General features: G+C 44.9%; 1 protein-coding gene across 2 annotated transcripts in view; it reads left to right on the top strand.

Annotated features, from left to right (window-relative positions):
- Positions 1-24,214, top strand: part of GFER (growth factor, augmenter of liver regeneration) — a 182,965-nt gene that overhangs the window by 56,849 nt on the left and 101,902 nt on the right. For both annotated transcript variants that reach the window (XM_044089200.1, XM_044089201.1), the window contains exon 2: positions 9,696-9,907. In XM_044089200.1, the coding sequence (XP_043945135.1) occupies positions 9,696-9,907 (212 nt within the window). The remainder of the gene's footprint in view (positions 1-9,695; positions 9,908-24,214) is intronic.

Below are 24,214 nucleotides of genomic sequence, written 5' to 3'. Positions count from 1 at the left end.
TCCCAGAATACTGATTTGAGCTTAATGTTTAATACATGACAAGATGTTATATTCTGAAACAACCGTAATGTTTTTTGTGACCTAAAGAAATATAGGATTAGAATAGTAGCAGATGGAGACCAACAGCAAAAACAGCAAGTTGTAGTGAAACCCACCATTAAGCTATTTGAATCCATTTTAGCAAAGTGTAAGTATGCCTTATGTCTTCTTTGATGTATTAGATCCACTTGCCCTCTTTAGTAATCTTTTACAAAGACGTGACCTTCAGAAGTATCTTTGCTGAAGTTTGGAAAGTCATGCTTTTCGTCACTGGACTTTGTGCTAACTCACATGACTGATTAAATCGGTTAAGGTTTTCATTGCATTGTTGCGGTAATTGGAAGTTGATATTCTCCCTTAATTGTCATGGACCAAAGGTTACAATGAATATAACACAACTTATTTGACAACCTTAATTACCTACTGTAGAGTAGATCACGTCCGGTATTTTCCTTCCTGTTTTTGTATGTCGTAGCAAGAGTTTAGTGCCATTCTTTGCTCTAAATGATAGTTGATATTTGTGTTTTGTTAGACTTTAGGTCCTTCATACTTTTGAGATTTTTCTGATATTTCTTCTTATTGGAAATTTAATTTACCTAAGAATGGGCACATCTTTCTTTCATACCTATAGTGTCTGTGTGTGAATGTAGAGGTATGTGTGTTTGTATACATATATATGCTAGTATATTTATTTGCATACATGTGTAAAATTCTATCTTAAATGTTTTTTCTGTTGTTGGGGAAATAAGTCTTTTTTCCTGCTATGGTAAACCAAAGTTTCCATCATTGGAAGTGTGCAAACAAAAATAACACCAAGATATATTCTATAGCTTTGGTTCCAGTTCATGATAAAAAGCGTAAAGCTTGTCTGATTTACTTAGGAGAATGATCTATTATTGGCAGGTGGCCTGCCTGTCGGGTATTTATCATGAATATTCTTTGTAAATGTAAAAATTGTCTCATTTGCTTGCATATGTGAAGCCGTTGTCTAGCCAGCCTCCTTCATATCTCGAAGCCTCTACCTCATTGACATCAGACTGCATCCTACATCTTCAACATAGATGTCTCTCTTATTTTTTTTTTTTTTCCCCTAGCAGTGAAGTTGTACAGGATTGCTTTCCTCTTCTGCTGTCTAGTTCTTGGAGTCGGATTATTTTTTTCTGACTGAGAAGTGCCTTAAATCCTTAGTCCTAGACCCTCCTCTGACAGTCCTCAAGGTCTTTTGTGCCTTTCAGAATTTAATTTGTGGACACTCAATGTAGGGCTCAGATGAGATTCTGTGTCTCCATCCTTTCTGGTGCTGTGGCAGGTGGGGGCCTTATCTCCATGTTGTCCCTTCCTCCAAGGACTTCCAAGCATTCCTTGACAGTACCCATTTTCTCAGTGCTCGTTCCAAGGATACTTGCCTCAGCAGCACTCAGTTTTGACAGTAGAAGATGACACTGAGTATCGGTTGAGATGCTTGTTTGATGTCTCGGTCCTTGGTAGTTACTGACTTCTGTAGCACTGAACTTTCCACTAATGTTGATGCTACTACCATTTCATCTGGTTCTGGCGTCATTTTCTGCCTCAAAGCTTGGAGTTAGGACATTGATAGTGTCTTTCCCCAGCCTTTTTGGTGCTGACACAGATGTGGGCTTATTTGGTATCTCTGCTATTGGCATCTGGGTTTTCAGTGCTGAGCATGCAAACCTTTCCAGTTTCAACATCCTTCTTACAAGCACCCTTACAATAGCTCTCCCAGACACCTTTGCACATCCTGATTTCGATATCAACCCATTCACAGCTTAACCTTCAAAAAAATCTTCAGTTGTCCCACTTTGTCCAACATCTGCCCACAAGCATTCTTCATCATCTTCAGACCGGACAGCCTCTAATACTACTAGGAGGCATATCCTAAGAGGGAGCATTTTGACTCCCCTGTGAGCCTCCCATGCTGGACACCAAAGACTAGTAGGAATAAGATTCTTCAATCCCTCACTGACCCCAATTTTGTTAGTCTTAGAAATGATGCACCTGAATGAGGTGACCCTGACCCATTTTTCCCCACAGTGTGTGCTGCAGAAGGCCTTTTTGGTCCACCCAGCTGTCCTCTTGGATGGTTACCCCTCTAGTGGATGTTGTGAAGTTAACTACTAAAACACCATGTGACAACTCTGACACTGTCATCTGCTTTGAAGAAGCCCAACAGGATCCTCTACGTCCCCATCAGTCAATTTTATAAGGGACTCCTTTCAGCAGGAATATTTATATCACCCTCAAAAAGATAGCAGTGAGTTGGCAGCCCATCCTGATAAGGAGTCCAGGACTGTGAATCCTCTTTTTTGAAGTGAGATGATTTCCCTTTCATTCTCCTTGAGGGACCTAAACTGTTTACGTCCCATGGTAGAATTCCTGTGCTGTCCTCTGATAAATTGACACTTTATTTACAACAGCCTGACCCTAACACAGTGAAAGCCAGAAGTGACATGCAGTGTAGTGGTACAGTTCAGATTAAACATTTTTTTACAGGGTGGGGGAGGTCCCCGGCACTCCCACACCCAAACTTGTATGTGTCATCTCCAAAGTTACAAAGTGTTGGGGGAAAGGAGAAAAACAATGCAATTCGGGCAAGCACTTGTTTCACTCTAACAGGAGTGAACAAATTAATATTGATCTGTTGTGTGCTAAGAAGGCAGAGCAATCAAATTCCTGCAAGACGTAATAGATGAGATTTACTAGTCACTGGACCAATTGCCTAATACAGTTAAAACAAAATCTTTAGTCTCAATCAGCTGCTATGTCTTTGATTACAGACCTTATGAGTCACTTATGACTCTGCAGGATCTGACATAACAATGTAGCCTGGCTGTAGCTTAACTGATTTTACAGAGAACACATTTCATGTATTTATCCTTTTGGGACTTGTCTTTTTCATTCTAAAGTTAAATTGCATCTGGAGATCATGGAACAGAGTCTGGTGGTGTTGTAAATTTTCATCCTCCACAGTGACATTTTTCAGTGTGATCTTTGGTATGGATAGACAACTGTATTAGAGAAACTGACAAGCTGGAAGGAGTTGCAACTTCAAGAAAAACACTTCCAGGATGTAGAGGACCATCTTCCAGTGGACAACAGCATCCTAGACGTCTAGTCCAGCTGTCCTGGTCTGGGTGCAGTAGGGGACTGTAGGTCTGTCCCTTCACTTTCCAATACGAATATCTTTCACCAAAGGGAGGTGGGTTAGGAATCATTCAGAGGCTACATCATACAATTTCACTCCTCCCCTTGTCCCTGATCTCTGTCTTTAATGTCCTACTGCGTCAGAAACTGTCAGCAAAAGGAGTTCTCAAACTTCAAGGAAAAATAGCAATCCAGGTGATCCCACCAGACTAGAAGTGATTAGGGACTACATCATGTTCTTTTTTAGTCCCAAAAAAGGTAATGGATCCTCCTGCTCATTCTAGACATCAGCAATCTGAACAGTGAACAGTGTTATTTCAATAGAAACCTTTTAGATAGTCACTGTACATTCCTTTCCCTGTCGGGAGACTGGGTGTCTTTTCTTTAGACTTCTAAGATGACTAACTCCACATAAAGATAGCCAAAGAATTCAGGAAGTATCTACATTTCTATTCAGGAGCCATTCCCAGTTTGACCTTATTTAATTTAATTTCTTCCAGAGTGTTTACCGTTGTATTCAGAAGCATGTGTTGAATATAAATGTGATGGGATGGAAAAAATACTAAAGCATATTTGTGTAACCCTAGATATGTTATGCTACAGTCCCTAGATATGTTATGCTACAGTGCAGGGATTCCAAAGAGCCCTGAACAAAATTTGTATAGATTTCTCATGAAACTACGCAGAAAACTGTTGGCTTGTTGGTGTTATACAGTACTGGATTTTTCACATTAATGACCTCTCTGTTCAAATATCCAGTACTGTATAACACCAACAAGCCAACAGTTTTCTGCATAGTTTTAGACAAAGCGAGTAGCCATGTGCATGTAGCTGCTTTCTTTAGGAGTTTTTCAGCATGATGACACTAAGAAATGAAAGGGTCAGATCATGCAGCGAATATCTAGACAGTAGCAGCAACAGCAGCTTAGTGGGCGCTGCTTCACTTAGTTTCAAGATGTCCTTCAAGGATGCATCTGCAGTCCTAACATATGGGTTGTCCTGCCTCAGGCAGCCCTTCGGTCGGCCGGATTCCAAAGTCTGGGTCTGGCCTCGGCTGATGTCGCACTTCACCCGACGTCACAGCTGCTGGGGTATAAAGGCATCAGCCGACGCCATTTTCCTCAGTCTTTCTTGCCGCGCGGTGCCCGAAGCAGAAGCTGTTCGCAAGTGCCGGTCGGTCAGATCCAGAGATTTCTACTACCGAAGACTTCTAAAAAAAGCTAAGTACCCCGTTGGGGACTCTTTCTTGCCTCAGCCGATGTCAAAGTGAATAATTGTTTAACTTGTGGGAAACAAATACCTCATAAGTATTTCCACTCTTATTGCCTTCCTTGCTTAGGCCCAGACCACGACGTATCAGCTTGTCTAGCCTGTGCTTCCTTCAACCGATGGACGCTTAGACGTCGGTCGGAGTTTGCAGAGGAGTTTTTTGGTCCCGCTTTTGCATACAAAATGCCGTCGGAGACTCCGACTACACAATTAGCTAAAAAGCGCAAGGAAAAGGACCGACACTCGCGGTCCGCGGTTTCGGCTGAAACCTCGGTTAGGCCAACCGCGAGTGTCTCGGTTTCGGCTGAAACTGAGTCCTCGGTTCTTCCTTCGGCCGAAAGCATGTCTCCGATAGCCGAGGCCTCACAGAGCATGGCTGAATCTGCTACTGAATTTACGGCTACAGAAGCAGCCACCCAGGAATTGTCGGACACTATTCCTTTAGACATATCTACCCCTGCACGTGGGGCTGCTAGACCCCCTCCTTCTATGTCTATCAAGGCTTTTTCCAGGGCTAAAGCAGCTAAATCTTCTAAGGCCTTACCTGCTAAAACTCCCTCACATAGGCCTACCTCTAGTTCCCAAATACTCAGCCTGGCTGAGGATCTCATTTCTTTACCTCACCCAGACAGGGCCTCTCCGCCTCCTCCAGATAAGAGGCCTAGGACTGAACCCCTGGAACCTGTCTCTACAGACTATTCCTCGGATGACTCTGATATTTCAGACCCTCAGGAAGGCCCATATTCTCCTTATGAGGATTCAGATGCAGAAGACTCCATTCCTTCTGCTTCTCCTCCTGAAGAATTTTCTTTTGGGGAAACCTTACATGCTATGAGGGAACACTTCCAATGGCAGGGCCAGGATTTTTCAGATTCAAGGAAAAGGCTAAGGACTTTTTTACACTTACCTCAGCATAGGCCTTTAGCCATTCCTCCAGTACTAACAGTTGTTGATGATGCATATAATGATGCCTGTACTGCCCCTGATTCTCTTCATCCGGCCCCTGACAAGCCTGACAGATATTACAGGGTCCCGGACACACACTACCATTTGTATAAGGCTCCTGTTGCAGACACTGAAACCATTTCACAGGGCCCTAAAGGTGTGGCAGCTGCCTCTGCCAAAAACCCTCTTCCCTCTGAAAGGGAATCTAGAGCATTAGAGAGATGGGGTAAAAAGGTTTATACTTCTGCTACTCTTTCGGCCAGGGCCTTAAACTGTCAATTTCACATGATCCAGTACCAGGAATTTTTGTTAGACCAGCTAAATAAAAATCTATCCTCTCCTGAACCTATAGAACGCAAGTCCCTTCAGGATTTGGTACATAACTCTCAGCAGGTCAGTAACCATTTCTTAAAATGTGGCTATGATGCACTGGAGGCTTCCTTTAGATCAGCTATGACTGGAACAGTGATTCGAAGGCATGCCTGGTTAAAAGAACAATCCTTACCACCAGAGAAGTACTGCCACAGATTCAACTACAACCACTTCCATAGGGCAGACACAATGACTTGGCTCTGGTTCCGCCTACCAGGGAACAACTGGAAGCACCCTTGGGCGGAAAACTAGCCTTATTTTCTGACAACTGGCATTACATTACAGGAGACAAATGGACTTTACAAACAATAGACAAGGGCTACAAGTTTCACTTCCACACTCTACCGAAAAAGAGAGGAATGCCAAACCTACCACCAAGCCAAAAAAACAGACGCTCTAAGACAAATCAACAACTTAATAAGGATGAGAGCTATAGAAAAGGTACCGCCTATGGAACAAGGCCAAGGATTTTACTCCAGGCTTTTCCTTGTACCAAGAAAAGAAAATCAATGGAGACCTATTCTCGATTTGTCCGTACTGAACACATACCTCATTGTTCCAAAATTCAAAATGCTGACCCTCCAGCAACTTCTTCCCATGCTGGGCAAGGAGTCTTGGCTGGTGACTCTAGATCTCAAGGAGGCATACCTGCACGTCCCTATATGACCAGATTGCAGAAGACACCTCAGATTTCTTGCAGGATCAGAGCATTATCAATTCTCAGCATTGCCCTTTGGCTTATCTACTGCGCCCAGAGTATTCACGAAATGCCTGGCATCAGTAATTGCTCATTGCAGGCTCCAGGGAATTCAGATTTACCCATACCTGGATGACTGCCTAATGCAAGCGGACAACAAGGCAAGATTAACAAAAGATTTGGAAAAGGTCATACAACTGCTGCAAGCCTTGGGATACACAGTCAACATGCAAAAGTCAAGACTAGTACCATCCCAAAGGATAACCTTCTTGGGTGCAGAACTGGATACATCAACTCGGATGGCTTTTCTCACAGAAGAAAAACAAAAACAACTACCAGTCTATTTCATGACATTAACAACACAAACTCAGCTTACTGCAAGGAAAGCCCTGCAAGCCCTGGGTTACGTGGCATCCTGCATAATATTGATTCCGCATGCCAGGCTGCATATGAGAAAGTTGCAATGGTACCTAAGGAATGTATGGTCTCAACACAAGCACAGTTTAGAAGCCCAGATTCCAATAATTCCATGCCTGAAGCAAGAATTCCTGTGGTGGGCTCAGGCCTGTCAGTTGAACAGAGGATTGCCTTTCCACAAACCTCATCCAAGCCAGACCATCACCACGGACGCCTCCGACCTAGGCTGGGGGCACACATGGTGGACAAGTGTATACACAAGGCCTATGGACCCAAGACCAGCTGAATCTACACATAAATCTAAAGGAGATGCTGGCAGTGAAACATGCGATCCAGGCATTCAGACCATTCCTACAAGGTCAACTGCTGATAAGGACGGACAATACCACAGTCATGTGGTACATCAACAAACAGGGAGGTACACACTCATATCCTCTATGCCGGATGGCAATGGACCTGTGCCTGAATCTCAACATTCAACTTCAGGCCAGATTTGTACCAGGAAAAGAAAACTCACTAGCAAACACCTTAAGCAGAACTACTACGGATGCTCACGAATGGATGCTGCATCCAGATATCTTCAAAGCCATAACAAAAAAATGGGGACTACCAGAGATAGACCTGTTCGCCTCCCCACACAACCACCAATTGAAGAAATTCTGCACAAGAGCATACCACCCACTTGCTTGGAGGGTGGACTCCCTTTCCTTCAGCTGGAAAAACCTGACAGCATATCCATTCCCACCTCTTCCTTTGATGTACAGAGTCCTACTGAAGATCAAAGAGGATCAGCCAAGGGTAATCCTGATAGCTCTGGACTGGCCGAGGCAACATTGGTACCCGCTACTGAGAAGCATGTCTCGGACACACGCATGGCCTTTACCTCTATGTCCCTTACTTCTAACTCAGAACAACTACAAGATCCTACATCCAAACTTGAAAACACTGCAGCTAGCTGCTTGGAATATTGCATAAAACAAAATAACCCAGATTTATCTCAGAGGGTTAAGGACATTATCCTGGAGGCACGCAGACCCTCCACAAGGAAAACTTATTCAGCCAAGTGGAAAAGATACCTCATTTGGAGTGCAGCAAAGGGAGAAAATGTCTCATTGGCAAACATAGCACACATCCTGGAATACTTAGCAGAACTGTTCCACAATGGCCTGTCCTACTCCTCCATTAAGATTCATGCATCAGCAATTTCAGCAGAATACAACATGGATCCTCCTGTCTTCTTTCATCCTCTACTCAGGCAGTTCTTGAGAGGAATCAAAAATGTAAAACCTCCAAGGAAACCACCTTTTACCTACATGGGATCTCAACTTTGTGCTGGAAAAATTAACACTTCCTCCTTTTGAACCAGCAGCAACAGCAGATTTACAGTTCTTGTCTTGGAAAACTGCTTTCCTGCTAGCAATCACTTCAGCAAGAAGGGTATCTGAGTTACAGGCATTAATGGCAGTACAACCCTTCCTTATCTTCCATCAGGATAGAGTCTCTCTGAGAACTAACCCTACCTTTATGCCAAAAGTGGTCTCCAGAGTATCATTGAACCAAGCGATTCATTTACCTACATTCTTCCCCAACCCACAGAATAGGGGGGAAAGACTGCTACATACCTTGGATGTGCACAGACAATTACGCTGCTATCTGGACAGAACTAAGACCAACAGAAAAACTGACCAGCTTCTGGTAGCATTTGCAACAGGAATGCAAGGAAAAGCAATTTCAAAACAGACAATCTCAAAATGGATAGGAAATTGCATTCGATTTTGTTACTCTTTTCATGGAAAGACAACTCCTGAAAATGTCAGACCTCATTCCACAAGAGCTACAGCCACCACTACAGCTTTCCTACGAGGAGTGGCTACCAAAGACATTTTAGAAGCTGCTACTTGGAGCTCCGTGCATACATTTGCTAAGCATTATAATCTTCCCTTATACTCCAGATCCCGAGCAGGTTTTGCAACTGCTGTTTTGCAAGGGATCTTAACTACACCATCTTTATCTTAGTGCCTCCTCCCCCAGTTTGGCTATGGTATTCTACCCATATGTTAGGACTGCAGATGCATCCTTGAAGGACATAGTACAGTTTTGTACCTACCATAAATGTAGATGTCCGATAGGTATGCATCTGCAGTCAGGATTACCCACCCCCCCTTCCCCTCTGTGGTATTCCTAGGGTATTTACCCCTCTTTTAGCTAGCTGGGGGAATCTATTATGGTGTATTTGTTTGTATATATGTATATATATATATTTTTATTATTTGCTCTCTACTGTTTGGAATTATTTGCATTTATCCAAATTTAGCCTTCCTAGAGGGCACCTGGCATCTGGGGCAAGAAACACTGAGGAAAATGGCGTCGGCTGATGCCTTTATACCCCAGCAGTTGTGACGTCGGGTGAAGTGCGACATCAGCCGAGGCCAGACCCAGACTTTGGAATCCGGCCGACCAAAGGGCTGCCTGAGGCAGGACAACCCATATGTTAGGACTGCAGATGCATACCTATCGGACATCTACATTTATGGTAGGTACAAAACTGTACTTTATCTGCAGTCATAAATCCTATTAGAGTTATGTCCAGCTATAGGCCAGCATTGCTAGGTAGTAGCAGAATGATAGCCAAACTGTTGCACATTCTACCAGATTGATTATGTATTTGCTGTTTTCTTCTATTGCTGCTCTCTTCTTACCAGCACTGTATTGGAGTATGGGGCATATTTTAGTTTTATGAGCCACAATTCAAGATTGCCTTTCACTGAAGCTAGATGTTTTGTCCTTCATGTAGGAAGTCCATGTTGAAGAGGAGCGAGAGTTGCCTCCCGAATGTCCATTGGATCGAGAAGAACTTGGCAGAAACACATGGTCACTGCTTCACACTATGGCAGCATATTACCCTGACTTGCCCACTAGGACTCAGCAGCAAGACATGAAGCAGTTCATTCATGTGTTTTCAAAGTTTTTTCCTTGTGACGAATGTGCAGAAGACTTGAGAGAGAGGTTTGTTTTTGAATTTGTTTTACTTTACTTGATCATACCTCAAACAGCTCCAAACTAGGCAGTCTTCCAGCCAGTACATTTTATTTTGTTTTGTATACATTTAAATCACTACATTGGGGTCTTCTGTTGTAGACCTGCAAAACTACATTGAAAAGGGTCAGTAATATAGGTTACTATAGCAATAACCCACACCTGGGTGTGGGTAATGCTGGATTTACCCACGGTTGGTGTGGTTTGGTCACGAGGGCGAAGCCTGAGTGGCCAAACAAAGCCAACCGTGGGTAAATCCAGCAATACCCACACCCAGAAGTGGTTATTATATACAATGACATTATTTAAGGAAAAAAATAATTACTTTTCTTAAATAATGGCATTGTATAATGCCTCCTTGCTGCCCTTCCGCAGCTGTCTGGTATTCTGCGGCAGTTCTGATGTACTGCGCATGCCTACACAGTACATCAGAGTTGTGGGCAAAAGCAATGGAGAAAGCAAGATCTCTGTTTTTTAAAAACTTGTTTTGCGTTCTCTGTTGCTGTAAAAAAAAAAAAAAAAAAAAAAAAAAAGTTATAGTAATGGAAAAAGTCCGGGCGACTGGACCTTTTTCCATTACTATTACTCTGATTTACAAAATGCACGCTGACCAATCAGCGTGCACGTTTTTGAATGTTTAATGGGGGGGTCGTTGTATAATGTGGCAGTTTTACTACTGCTTTGAATGTTTTCTGCAGGGCTTCTTTGATTAGATCTACAAAATTATTTGCATGCATTAGATTTGCTTATGTGATACACTTGATGCTTTAAAGAAAAGTCCAACTTTGGTAATAGAGTACTTGCATTGTGGGTGTTAGGGCTGCTCAATAAATAGATCTTTCTCAGGCTGCCTGCACCCCACCCCATGTTTTTCATGATGCACCATACAGTAACCCCCCCCCCCCCAAATCACCATGTTCTTCACTTGTTACCTGAAATGGACTTGGGTTGCTTTAAATATTTTAATATTTGCTTCTGTATTTGCTACATATGCCTATGGTAAATGGGCCACCAACAGGCACATTAGATTCTTGTGGTGCCTTGATGCACAGTACGACACTAATCATCGCTTGTTCTATCTTACGGTTAGTGAGATCGCCAAGAGGAGGTAGAGAAATACTGTATGGAGCTTCATAATTTCTCAGTCTTTCTGCACTGTCCAGCTCCAATGACGAGGAGAGAATGTCCTGACTTTTGCTCTAAATGACCCAAATGTGGCTACAAGTCTGGATACTGAAAGTTTGTGCAAAGGTTAAGGATGTAAGGTTGTGGGCTTTAGTTTCTCTGGTACAGGGTTTGATCCGTCTGCCTTCATTTGCCTTCTGTGTGACCTTGCACAAGTCATATTACTAGATGTTGCTCTCTGGTTGCCCCTGAAAAGGGGCTGTCTCTCCACTGGGCCTACTTGGCTAACAAATAGGATTATTATTATTGTTGTTATCATTATTAGAGGAGCTGGCACAGGATAACTGGGAAGTGAGTGGCAAGCTGAAGGGGAGGGCCACAACTGGGTCACTGGGAGAGTCTTGACTTTAGTGTTTGCCCCTGCTAGGCATAGCACCGCAAAGTAGAGGGTGCATGTGTGGTAAAATGCATACACTTCTCATAAGCAAGCATTTGCAAAAGTCAGTCATGATATGGGAATTTAGGCTTTTTTTTTTTTTTTTTTTTAATCTGAAGTTAAGTTACCAACAGAAGTGCTAATTGTAAAAATATTCTATTTCACCCTTTGAGCAATGTCATGGACCCCCAGAAGTTAGGGTCCCTGGTGTCTCCAGGAGGGATGTAGTCAGCCTCAAGGTGGATTTTAGTAGTCATGAGTTATCCATCTCAGCAGGCACTCCGAGGGATTCTTCCCCTCTCTTCCAGCACAGAGAAAAATTTCCAGGAGCTTGTGGTTCAGGGAGATCCTTAGCAGATAATACTTGATAATTATTCTTTTCATCCCACACCATAGCCCCAGGTTCTGTCATTGTCCTTGCAGGGTTGACTTGCCCCATACAAATCTAGTGGCAAGAGAGGAGTAGCAAGAACTCCTAAATAAAAGATGGCCATCAAGGAAGGTCACACCTGATCAGAACGGCTTAGGATATTGTTCCATTTTTTTTTTTCAACTAAATTAACCTGGGACCTAGAGTCTGTTCTGGATCCCTGCAGTCTGAACACATGCATCACCCAAAAACTTTTCAGATGGTGCAATCCATTCTACCAAAGCTGCCCACAACAGGTTGGATGGCCTCTTTGGGCCTCCAGGGTCCCTACTGCCACATAAATATTTAAAAGGAATCTGGGAGGTCTCTGTATTAGTAGGTTATGGACAATCAATACAAATGTCAGATGCTTCCATTTGAACTTTCCTGTGGCTGCAGACTATTTACCTGACAGACATCAGTCCATAGTAGCCACTCGTCTCAGGCTGTAGGGATCCAAGGTTTTCCCTCTTAAATGACTGACTTCTTGTCCTGTCAATTACAGGATGCTGTTCTTGAGTAGAGGATGTTTTTGTTTTCCTCCAATTTAGTTAGTGAACAGTGAAACTCACATCATCACACTTCATGCTGGTGCTTGCATTCATTGTGTTCAGTATATGAAACTGCTACCCTTCCTCAGCACAGGAGACTTTCCCGCCAGCATAATCCTCCCAGACCACACTAATAAAAACTTGAATTAAGGTTTTGAGGTGATACCTTAGTCAATTTTTCATGGACTGTCGTGATAGGAGGATTCTTGTATGGAACCTATGAACCCATTGGGCATAGTGATCTTAGCATTTTGCCTTTCTTCTTCACCCATTAGGATATGTGGGTAGTGCTGCTTGCATCTAGCCTGGTGGCTAGATATGGATAACCCGAAGTCTTGTGATAGTTTCCTCTGGCAAGGCACGTCTATACCTGCTTTCCTTATGCCTGTGCAGTTTCTCTAATTCCAGTGTTGGCCACAGTAATTCATAGGTCCAGACACTTGTTTTACTTCTGATTCCAGAGCTAACACAAAGAAAACGTATACGAGTAGATGACTTGGGGGGGGGGGGGGGGGGCTAATCCCCCTTCATTTGGGCTGTGGCTTGGGGTTTAGTTCCTTTCACAACTCTGATCCCATGTACTCTGAAATACATGGAAGAATAAGTTAAAATCAAAAACTTACGCCATCACTCTGCCATTTCAGAATTTCTTCAGAGTTATTTCCTTATCTATGGTGTCTTCAACTATCCCTGAAAATGGATGATGCTGGAGCGTCGGGCCCATACCCGGCCATAGCTGGTGCTGAGAGCCGAGGGGGCTACTCCACTTCGAGTAGGAGGGCTGCCGCGGTGGCACTGAAGCCCAGGGCGATGGCCCGGCTGGAGCCACCGCAGGAACATGATCTTGGTGGTAGTAGGAAATATTCAAATGAGAGCTTTGAAGGCCGAAGTGGAGAAGGGTTCCATGTGAACAGCAGTTAAACATGGGTCAGTCGGTCTTAAGAGGGCGAGTGCCATTCCGAAGGAATGGGCAATGGCCTCAGTCGCCCTCGGACGATCAAAAGGGAGTCCGGTTCAGATCCCCAAATGTGGAGCAGCTGAGTTGAGTGCCTCGTGGTGTCCAATGCGGTGACGCAAATGATCCTGGAGAATCTGGCTGTGGCCTCTGGGAGAGTTGTTTTCTTTGTAAAGGGCACAATGCCCTGAAATGGGTTTGCCCCGAGAGAAGGGCCTGTGACCTGGAAAGTGGTGCGGTTCCGGCTGGTTCTGTGAGCTCTCGCCTGCCCTAGAAAATCCAGAGGAGAGGGTGCAAGTCTCGCACTGGGCTGTACCCATATCCACAGCAGGTCTCCAAGGTGAACCGCCTCTGGCATGTTAGAACAAATGTAGGTAAGGGAAGTCGGCAAGCCAGATCCGTAACTTTGGGATAAAGATTGGCTCTAAGGGCTGGTTTAATCAAGCTCGGGCATGAAGTGGGGCTGGGTATGCACTGCAGCTGGACTAGGCATTGCCCTTTCACCGCAGCTGGACTAGGCATTGCCCTTTCACCGCACTAACCCCTCCCGGGGGGGGGGGGGGGTAGTGGCGGCGGCAACAACTCTGGGCGAGTGCCGGGCCCTTCCTGTGGATCTGCCTGGCTGTGGGCGGGTGCTGGTCCCGACCAGCGTCCTGCATCATCTGGCAGCTAGCAGTTGACTTGGAACTGGGGGAATCCAACTGTTTAATTAAAACAAAGCATCACAAAGGTCTGAGACAGGTGTTAATGCAATGTGATTTCTGCCCAGTGCTGTGAATGTCAAAGTGAAGAAATTCAATGAAGTTCAGGTAGATGGTGGGAGTAACTATGACTCTCTTAAGGTAGCCAAATGCCTCGTCATCTAATTAGTGACGCGGATGAATGAGCTTTCCACTGTCCCTACCTGCTATCTAGCGAAACCACAGCCAAGGGAATGGGCTTGGCAGAAAATCGGTGGGGTAAATGCATAGCTCACAAAGCCAGTGTGCCGAACAGTCACAGCCCTTAAGGCTAAACAACACACTTGATGCACTTGTAATAGGTGACTCTATCGTCAGGCACACTGAAGTCCTGCTCACCAGGCTGAACAAGAAGGTCACGGTGAGCTGCCTGTCAGGCGCTAGGATCTGCCACATAACACAAGCACTCAGGTCACTGCAAGGCAAGTACAAATATGACTCTGTCATTGTCCATGCTGGTGTGAATGACCTGAGACGTACCTCCATGGACTACAAGAAAAGAGACATAGAGGAGCTCTCTGAGCATGTAGCCCAGGCCGGTATGACCCTGACCTTGAGTAGCATCTTACCCTAAACAAGAATGATGCCACAATATGAAGATGATCAATTTCAACAATTGGCTTAAGTACTGGTTTCATTCAAAGGGGATCCAATGCCTGTCAGCCTGGGATGACATGCTCGACAAGCCACAATGCTTTTCTAGGGACGGCTTGCACCTGTCACCCCTGGGCTTTCGGATATTGGCAAAGGCTCTTACCACCCCCATAGTGCCTTTTTAGGCAAGGCTCAAAAGACAAACCCACCTCCATAGGTATCACAAGGGATAAGAAACTGAGTAATGCTACTCGACGCCAGAAGTCTAACCCTCAAGATGCACGAACTCGAAACTCTCCTCAGCATGGAAAACATCGATATCTGTGCAGTAACAGAAACCTAGTTCAAGGCTCCCGAGAGCACCCCAGCACTACCAGGTTATGCCTCATACCATGCTTTTCGGCCCCAAAACTTGGACCGAACCACAAAAGGAGGGGGAGTATCAATATTCGTCAAAGATACCCACACCTCCAGGTTGGTGGCACAGCACGAAGCATCAGAGACTATCCATGTGCAACTAACAGTGGGTAAAACTGCCTTCTAGTTTATAGCGTGCTACAGACCACCCTCCCAAACCCAGGAACCCCACTCGGCCTTCCTGAGAACACTGGAAAATATGAAAGGTCTCTCCAAACACCATTATATTGGGCGACTTCAACTACTCAAACATAGACTGGGAGCATTACTCTAGCTCCAACACCCTATCCCAAAGGTTCCTAGAATTTATAAACTCAAATGGCTATGGAACAACTTGTTACCACTCCCACAAGAGGGGAAAACATACTGGACCTTATCACCAACATGGGGGCTCTATGCTCCAGACCAGAAGTGTATCCCTCACTGGTAAGATCAGACCATAAACTAATCTCACTGGATATTCACATCCTGACCCCCACCCCTTGCCCAGAAAACCACAGTGAAAAACTTCTCTAAAGGAAATTTCATACTCCTCAAAACCGAGGTGGAATCCTTCAAAACCCCCCGGGCCTGTGGAAAATGCAGCCCAAACCATAGAATGCGTTTATAAAGGATTCTGCGAACACCTTCAGGAATGCATGGATCATGCAATCCCAAATAAAACCAAGACCCAATCCTCCAAAGGCAGGTGTCCTGTCTGGTGGACCCCAGCCATAAACAAACTATACAATAGAAGGAGGAAGCTAATACATGATAGAGCAAACTCCCAAAAAGGGAAGGCATCTCTGATCAGTATTGGCAAAAAAACTACGGGCACTCATAAAATCGTCTAATGCCAGCTTCGAGAGAAAAATTGCACATGACACTTAAGGATAATCACAAGGCTTTCTTTAGTTATGTTAGGAACCTGGGTGGGAATTCCCAGATATGCTCAGAATTAGCCCAAAATTACAAAAAAATACACCGAACCCACAGACATTGCACTGAACCTGTCAGCTAGGATGTTGGCAAACTCCCCCCCCCCCCTAACCAAAAGGGCAAATTATCCCAGCAGAGTGTTGCCCCCCCCTGACATCTCAGATGCTCAGGTAAGAGCCGCCCTCTCCAAAGCAAAAAAACACAGTATCAGTGGGACCAGACTGTGTCCCGGGCTGCGTCCTACATGAACTCCAAGAAGAGCTAAACCCAAACATAAAACTACTGTTCAATCTCAGCCTTTACTATAGGATATGTACCCAAAGAGTGGCGTACAGCAACAGTGGTCCCTCTCCACAAAGGTGCCTCAACAGATCCTGGAAACTATTGCCCCATAAGCCTGACTAGCTTGGTCTGCAAAGCTATGGAAAGGATCATCATGGACCTCATAAATAAAGATATTGGGGACCTACAGACACTGGATCCTACCCAGTTCGGCTTTAAGGGCAGATCCTGCCTCTTAAACCTGGTCGATCTTCTTTGAAAAGTCACCAAAGCCATTGAGGGGAAGGTGGTCCGCACAGCCTACCTGGACCTCGCAAAAGCCTTCGATACAATACCCCACTCGGGCATTATAGATAAGCTCACCAGCTTAAATATAAACCCCTATGTCACTAGATGGGTTGCAAGCTGGCTCAAGGACAGAACCCACATGGTTAGAATTGCTGGAGCCATGTCAGACTCCAAACCAGTTACAAGTGGTGTCCCACAAGGCTCAGTCCTGGGACCTCTCTTGTTCGGTATATATTTCTCGGAGGTACAGGCCAACACGGAAGGACTGTGGCTGACCAAGTTTGCAGATGACTGCAAACTAGGCGCCATAATCGACTCTCCAGCCGACACAAGCATCATACAAAAGGGCCTCATAAAAACAGACAATTGGTGCCAGAGCCATGGCCTCAAACTAAACACCAAAAAGTGTATAGTCATCCCCTTTGGCAAAAACAAAGTGCCCACAAATTACCACATAAGTGGTAATCCATTAAATACGGAAGAAGTAATTAGGGACCTGGGGACCCAAGTTGATGGCAATCTCTCATTTGAAAACCACATGGCCAAAGTGGTTAGAATAACATTTTATATAGCCCACCTAATCATGAAGGGATTCACATCTAGATCAGGGGAGAGGTCATCATGCCTCTTTACTCATCCCTCATCAGGCCCATAATTGAGTACAATGCCCCTTTTGGGATGTACCTTACCAGACACCTGCAGCGACTGGAAAGACCCCCAAAAGTACCTCACCAAGAGGATCAGAGGGCTCAAACAGATGCCATATGCTGCCCGGTTAAAGAAACTCCAGCTCTACTCAGTGGCATACCGCTTGCTCAGAGGCGATCTGTGCCTGACGTATAAAGCCATGTCCAACCCGGAATTAATGGACATGCTGCACCTCAGAAAATCCAAATCCCATCGAGCTACTCACTCAAGAGACTTGAACCTCAGCACTGAAATAAATAGGACATGCTGGAGGGTCAGATTCATAACCCAGAGGCTCCCTTCACTCTGGAATAAAATCCCAGTCCAGGTTAGGCAGAGTCCCTCATTGACTCTCTTCAAGAGGAATCTTGATGAGTGGATGGGAGATCGTAAGTTTACCCCGGGTAGCACTTCTGTGTCACTGTTAGACAGAAGCACAGTATACTAACCTCGAAACAGGGCATAGCAAAATTCATTTAAAATGGGCGGCAAAAGCCAAACACACTCTGGCTAGGCTTATAAATGCCCTAGGGCAGATAGCCTAGTATGAACCTATGAAGACCCTGTTGAGTTTGACTCTAGTCTGGCACTAGATTTTTTTTCCTCCGGGATCTCTCTTCCATCCACCAGTTGAAGATCCTGTTCCTCAGTGGGATTTATACATTGTTATTGCATCCAAGTAAACCCCCATTTGAGCCAGATGCTTAATTCAACTTTTTTTCTTGGAAGACTCTCTGGTGGCTATCACTTCCACCGTAAGACTGTTTTTCTGAACTGCATTTACATTCCCTATCTTCAGTAAAGGCCTTGTCCTGTAGGTACTCATGGTAGAACTGATAATACTAGATAAGAAAAGTAAATGCCTACGCTAGCACTAGATGTGATTGTCACAAACTTCCACTTTACTAGTGAGGTGCCAAGCTAACATCTCATGATTGTCAAGGCAGTGATAGTCCTATGAAAAGTGTATTCTCCTGACTGTCACCTCTGGAGTCTGTTTCCAGGAATGTCTGCTCAGTCTCTTCCGATGGTCATGTGCCCAGAGTATGCTTGCTGGTGAACTTTGATAGATAATTTTGGTTTAGGCTTCATGATCACACTTGAGATCCAAAGTGCCTTTTCTGACCTTTTGGGAAGAAGCCCAAAGATATCCTTTTATGTCACTGTTGCAGTATCTTTTAATATAGGAATCTCCTGCCTGGGGCTCCCTAGTGTTCGGCCAGTATACCAAAGCCTTATGATCTTGTATGTACCATAGATCACACGCACGCTGTCCACACAGGAAGTAGGGCATAAAAGTGACATACGGAAGCAGTTATCCTAAACTTCTTTGCTGCCAGTCTGAATGTCATTATTGCTCATTGGTCTGAATGCCTTGTTGCTATGCTGAATACCTAGCTGTCAGATAAGTGCCCCATTGGGGGTAGTTTATTTTTTTTTTTTTTTCTTTGGTCTGGTATTTTATTTTGCTTAACTAGAGTTCGCCAACCAAGGAAGGAAAATGTCTGCCTGGAAGGCAGATTCCCTGTAAGGATGGTCACAAACAGTGTTTCTTTTGTTTGAGTGCTTCCCACGACCATACCTCTTGTAGTATCTGCAAGTTTTGTGTCTAAGACACTCAGATGTCAGTCTTCCTGGCCATTTATCTTGAAAAACAGTGGCTTAAACAGCCCAGTGTAGCATGGCTGAATCCATTAACCCTAAAATAGTCCCGTTAAGTAAGAAGACTCAACCAGATTCTTTAGCTGTCCAGCCTCCACCAGACTTCCCTTTTAGAAGTGGGAGATAGCTCTGTAGGTCACTCAGAACAGAAATCCAATGTAGGTGCTGCGACTGCATTGGAGGCCAGCACAGATCTGCCTTTCACACATTCTCTTAGGCTTTGCAGGTGTCTACTCCAGACGTCGATGGGTAACCACAGTTAATTACCTCGGAGGGGCCTAAAAGAATTCCTCAGATATTGGTCAGGGAGGAGGTTATGGGTACTCTTATTGAATCTCACCAAGGGTCAAAATCTCCAGTATTTGTTGGAGCTGGCATCCCTTTTAATAAAAGACAAAAAATAAAACCTGTTTTGGTCCATCCTAATGATCTTCAAAGGGAATAGCAAGAGTTTACTCGGGGCATTTTCCCTTCCTTCATGGCCCTGAAGCCTTCTCAAGAGGTTTTGGTGCCTGCTCCTCCTCCGTCCTTTATCCCTTCTAAATGGCCTAGGGAACCAGGTTCCTCAGATGAGGATTCGGAGTCTGTTGAGAGGTCCTTGTCCTGTTCTTCATATATGTCTTTGCCTGTGGCTTATGGTTCTGTTGGAAGATGAGTCTCTTATCCTTGAGTCTCATTTTAGGGAATTGCCCTTTGATGACACAATTGCTAGGATGATGGAGTACTTAAGTGGCATTCTTCTTAAGTGTCTGATATTCAGAAGATATGAGTTGATTCTGGTGGATACTCCTAAACCATCTGCAGCTCCTCATCCTGTGTTTGGTTCAGGTGGATACTCCTAAACCATCTGCAGCTCCTCCTGGGTTGGTTCAGGTGGATACTCCTAAACCATCTGCAGCTCCTACTGGGTTGACTGCCTTGTTAGACACTTTCTTTGCTACTTCCAAGTCTTCTGATTCTCAGCCTCCTGCTCTAAGAAACATATGTTCTATAAGGTCCTTGAGGATTGTCATTTTTTGTGTCCTCCTGCTGTGGTGTCAGTCTCTTCTGACAAACCTTCCAAGCTCTTGCCCTCTTCCAAACTTTTGCCTTCTGTTAAGGATAGTATGGCAATGCAGAGGATTGGTAAGAAGGTTTACACTGCTTCTACTGTGGTCTTTAGGGCTATTAATTACCAGACCCACATGACCAAATATGTTCTGGTCTTGATTGCTATAGGTTTGTCAGGTTATTTCTAACCTCCTTGATTCTGAAGCCAAATCGTCTGCCTTATCTGTTTTAGGTTGTACTTCTCAAGTGACTCTCCCACTCTGTGAAGTGTAGCTGTGTTGCTGCTGATGCCTCTTCCAGGGCTGTGGCTTTTGGGTCTGTGAAGTGTAGCTGTGTTGCTGCTGATGCCTCTTCCAGGGCTGTGGCTTTTGGGTCTGTCATGAAGTGTAATTCTTGGCTTCGTCTCCAGTCTTTGCCTAAGGTCATTAAAGCCAAGTTGTTGGATACTCCTTTTGGTAATAAACATTTTTGAGACTGCTGCTCCTGACCTGCTTAAGTCTCAAGAGAAAGGCAAAGCCTTGCAGTAAATTAAACATATTTTTGTCTCTCCTGTCCCTAGGTTCCAGACAAATTATCCTTATAGATCTGCTTTTGTGTTCAGGCAACCCCGACAGGCCTCCAAGGACAAGAAGTTTGGTAGGTGAGCCTCCTCTGCTAAGGCTTCTCAAACATGTGACCCAGAAGCCTTCTTTATTTCATAAGCATGCTTCTGTTTGACAGTTTGCGTGCCCCCCCCCCCCATACAGTTACACCAGGTTAATTTGTCCCTTTGGCTTTCCCTTTGTCTCCCAAATTGGCTTCTCTCTCTACAGACTCGTAGGTTCTTTCTATGATCTGTCGGGGTTACTTCAGGGTATGGAAGTCTCTCCCTCCTTTTACAGGGATTCCTCAACCTCTTCTAGAGCAACTTCCTCATTTCACAGAGGTCCTATGCTCCCTGCTGAACCATAGGTTCATAGGTAGGTACTAGGCTATCTGCCCGAAGGCATTTATAAGCCTAGCCGAAATGTGTTGGCTTTCGCCGCCCCCTTAGATTAGTTCCTGTGCCTCTGTCCAGCAGAGCCATTGAAGTGATCCCTGGGGTAAACTTTGTTTCCCATCCACTCGTCAAGGTTTCTCTTGAAGAGGGTTAGCGAGGAGCTCTGCCTAATGTAGATTGGATTCTTATTTCAGAGCATGGGAAGTCTCTGGGACAGGAATCTATCCCTCCAGCACATCTTGTTTATTGTTGTAGTGAGGTTTAGATCCCTGGAGCGTGTGGTTCGAGGGGATATGGTTTTCTTTAGGTGGAGCATGTCCATCAATTCTGGGTTGGACATGGCCTTGTATGTCAGGCAGAGATCACCTCTGAGTAGGCGGTATGCAACAGAGTACAGCTGGAGTTTCTTCAGTCAAGCTGCATAGGGCATCTGTTTGAGGCCAGTGATCCTCTTGGTGAGGTACTTCTGTGGTCTTTCCAGTTGTTGCAGGTGTCTTGTAAGGTGCATCCCAAATGGGGCATTGTCTGATGAGTGATGCATAGAGGGGCCCAATGACCTCCTATGTGGTAGTTTATGGGTACTTTGTTTTTTCCAAAGGGGATGACTGTGCACTTTTTGGCATTTAGCTTGAGGCCATGGTTTTGACACCAGGTATCTGTCTCAGTGAGACCCTTTTGGAGGATGTCTGTCAGCCGGAGAGTCAATTATAGCCCCTAGTTTGCAGTAGTCTGCGAACTTGGTCAGCCATAGTCCTCCTGTGCTTGCCTGTATCTCTGAGAATATGCCGAAGAGGAGGAGTCCTAGGACTGAGCCCTGGGGGACGCCACTTATAACTGGATTAGAGTCAGACCTAGCTCCCGCATCTCTTACCATGTGGACTCTGTCCGTGAGCCAGTTGGCAACCCATCTCGTGACATATGGGTTTATGTTCAGGTTAGTGAGCTTGTCTATAATACCCGAGTGGGGAATGGTGTCGAAGGCCTTTGCAAGGTCTAGGTAGGCTGTGTGGACCACCTTTCCCTCATCTGTAGCCTTGGTAACTGTTTCAGTCCACCAAGTTTAGGAGGCATGGTCTGCCCTTAACAAAGCTGAACTGGGTGTAGGGTCCAGTGTTGGGAGGTTCCCAATGTCTCTGTTAATGAGATCCATGATGATGCGCTCCATAGCTTTGCAGACCAAGCTAGTCAGGCTTATAGGGCGATAGTTCCCCGGGTCCGTTGTGGCTCCACCTTTGTGGAGTGGAATAACTGTTGCTGTGTGCCACTCTGTGGGCACGTAACCTGTGGAGAGGCTGAGTTTAAACATCGTATTTAGGTGAGGGGTTCGTTCATCTTTGAGCTCATGTAGGACGCAGCCTGGGACACCATCTGGTTCCAGTGATGCTGTGTTTTTGGCTTTGGAGAGGGCTGTTTTAACCGGAGTGTCTGTGATTTCAGTGGCACTACATTCTTCTGGTATAGTTATGGGCCCTTTTGGGGGTGAGAGGGGGGTGAAGTTTGCACTGAGCCTGTCTGCCAGGATGTTGGCTATATCTATCGTTTCAGTGTAATTTGTGCCATTCTGCACCAACTCGGAGCAGATCTGAGAATTGCCACTTAGATTCTTGACATAGCTAAAGAATGCCTTGTGGTTATCTTTGGAGTCCGTGGCAATTTTTCTTTTGAAGCTAGCCTTGGATGATTTTATGAGGGAATGTAGTTTCTTCCTGATACTGATCTGGGATGTCTTCCCTTCTTGAGATTTTACTCTCTCCTGTACTAGTTTCCTCCTATTGTATAGCTTGTTTATGGCAGGGGTTCACCAGACTGGTTTCCTTTTCTTGGAGGAGTGAGTCTTGGTATTGTTTGGGATAGCACGATCCATGCATTCTTGTAGGTGCCCGTAGAGTGCATTAGTAAAGGATTTTGCAGCTTGGACAGCGTTATCCTTTAGCATGGGGGCTTTGAAACTTCCCACCTCGGTCTTAAGTAACGTGAAGTTTGCTTTTGAAAAGTTTTTCATGGTGGTTTCTTTGATCAGGGGTGGTGACGGAATGTGGATATCCAGAGTGATTAGTTTATGGTCAGATCTAACCAGCGAGGGGTTTACCTCCGGTGTGTAGCAAGTTAGAATTTGAATAGCAGTTTTACCCATTGTTAGTTGCACGTGGATTATCTCTGAAGCATCGTACTGTGCCACTAACCTGGAAGTGTGGGTATCCTTGATGAATATGAATACTCCACCACCTTTTGTATTTCGGTCCGGGTTTTGTGGCCGAAATGTATGGTATGAGTTGTAATCTGGTAGTGCTGGGGTGCTCTCTGGAGCCTTAAACCAGGTTTCTGTTACTGCACATATATCTATTTTTCCTCCATACTGAGGAGTGCCTCAAGTACGTGCATTTTGAGGTTTAGACTTCTGGCATTCAGTAGCATTACCCTCCATTTTTTGTTACTTGTTCTATTTACAGGAACCATTCAGCCTGCTCCGCCTTCCCAAGTGGGAAGGATTTTTATTCCAGGATGTCCCTGGTTCCTTGAAAGCATGGGAGGCAGTTGGAGACGTATTCTGGAACTCTCCTTGCTCAACACCTTTCTCAAGTTCCCCTCATTTGGGATGCTTTCTCTTCAAACCCAGGTTTCCTCTCTCACTACCCCAGGATTTTCTGGTGTCTCTGGATCTGACGGATGCTTACCTTTATATCTCTATTCACCTCCTTTTCAGGAAGTTTGTTTCTGTTTCTTCCTCTCATTTCCAGTACTCTGCTTTGCCCTTTGGCCTATCTAATGCCCCAAGTATATTCACAAAATGCCTAGCTCCTGTGATTGTTTTCTGCACTTGCAAGGCATTCAGATTTTTCCTTATCTAAATGACCTGTTGCTTCACTCACCTTCTCCCAGTTGCCTGTTTCAGGTTCTGGAGTTCACCATCTCTTTTTTTTTTTTTTTTTTAAGTCTGGGGTTCACTATCAACTTTCAAAAGTCTGTCATGGCTCCATCTCAGGATCATGTGTATCTAGGATGCAGGATTCACAGTGCCAATGCTGGCCTCTTCCACCACCAAATGTTTTGTCGTTAAGAGGAAGAAGAGACTGACAGAAGGTTGACTGCCATGCCAGCCAGAGAGTTTCTTCGGGCCTTGGATTCATGGCCTCTTCTGTTCTAGTGCTCCATCCTGCCAGACTGTATTTGCAGAAACTTTAAT

The sequence above is a fragment of the Protopterus annectens genome, chromosome 12.part0, assembly GCF_019279795.1.
Source record: "Protopterus annectens isolate FY-2018-M chromosome 12.part0, PAN1.0, whole genome shotgun sequence".
NCBI classification, from domain to species: domain Eukaryota; kingdom Metazoa; phylum Chordata; order Ceratodontiformes; family Protopteridae; genus Protopterus; species Protopterus annectens.
Note: the sequence above shows the minus strand (reverse complement) of the source record. Positions and strands in the feature narration are given on the sequence as shown.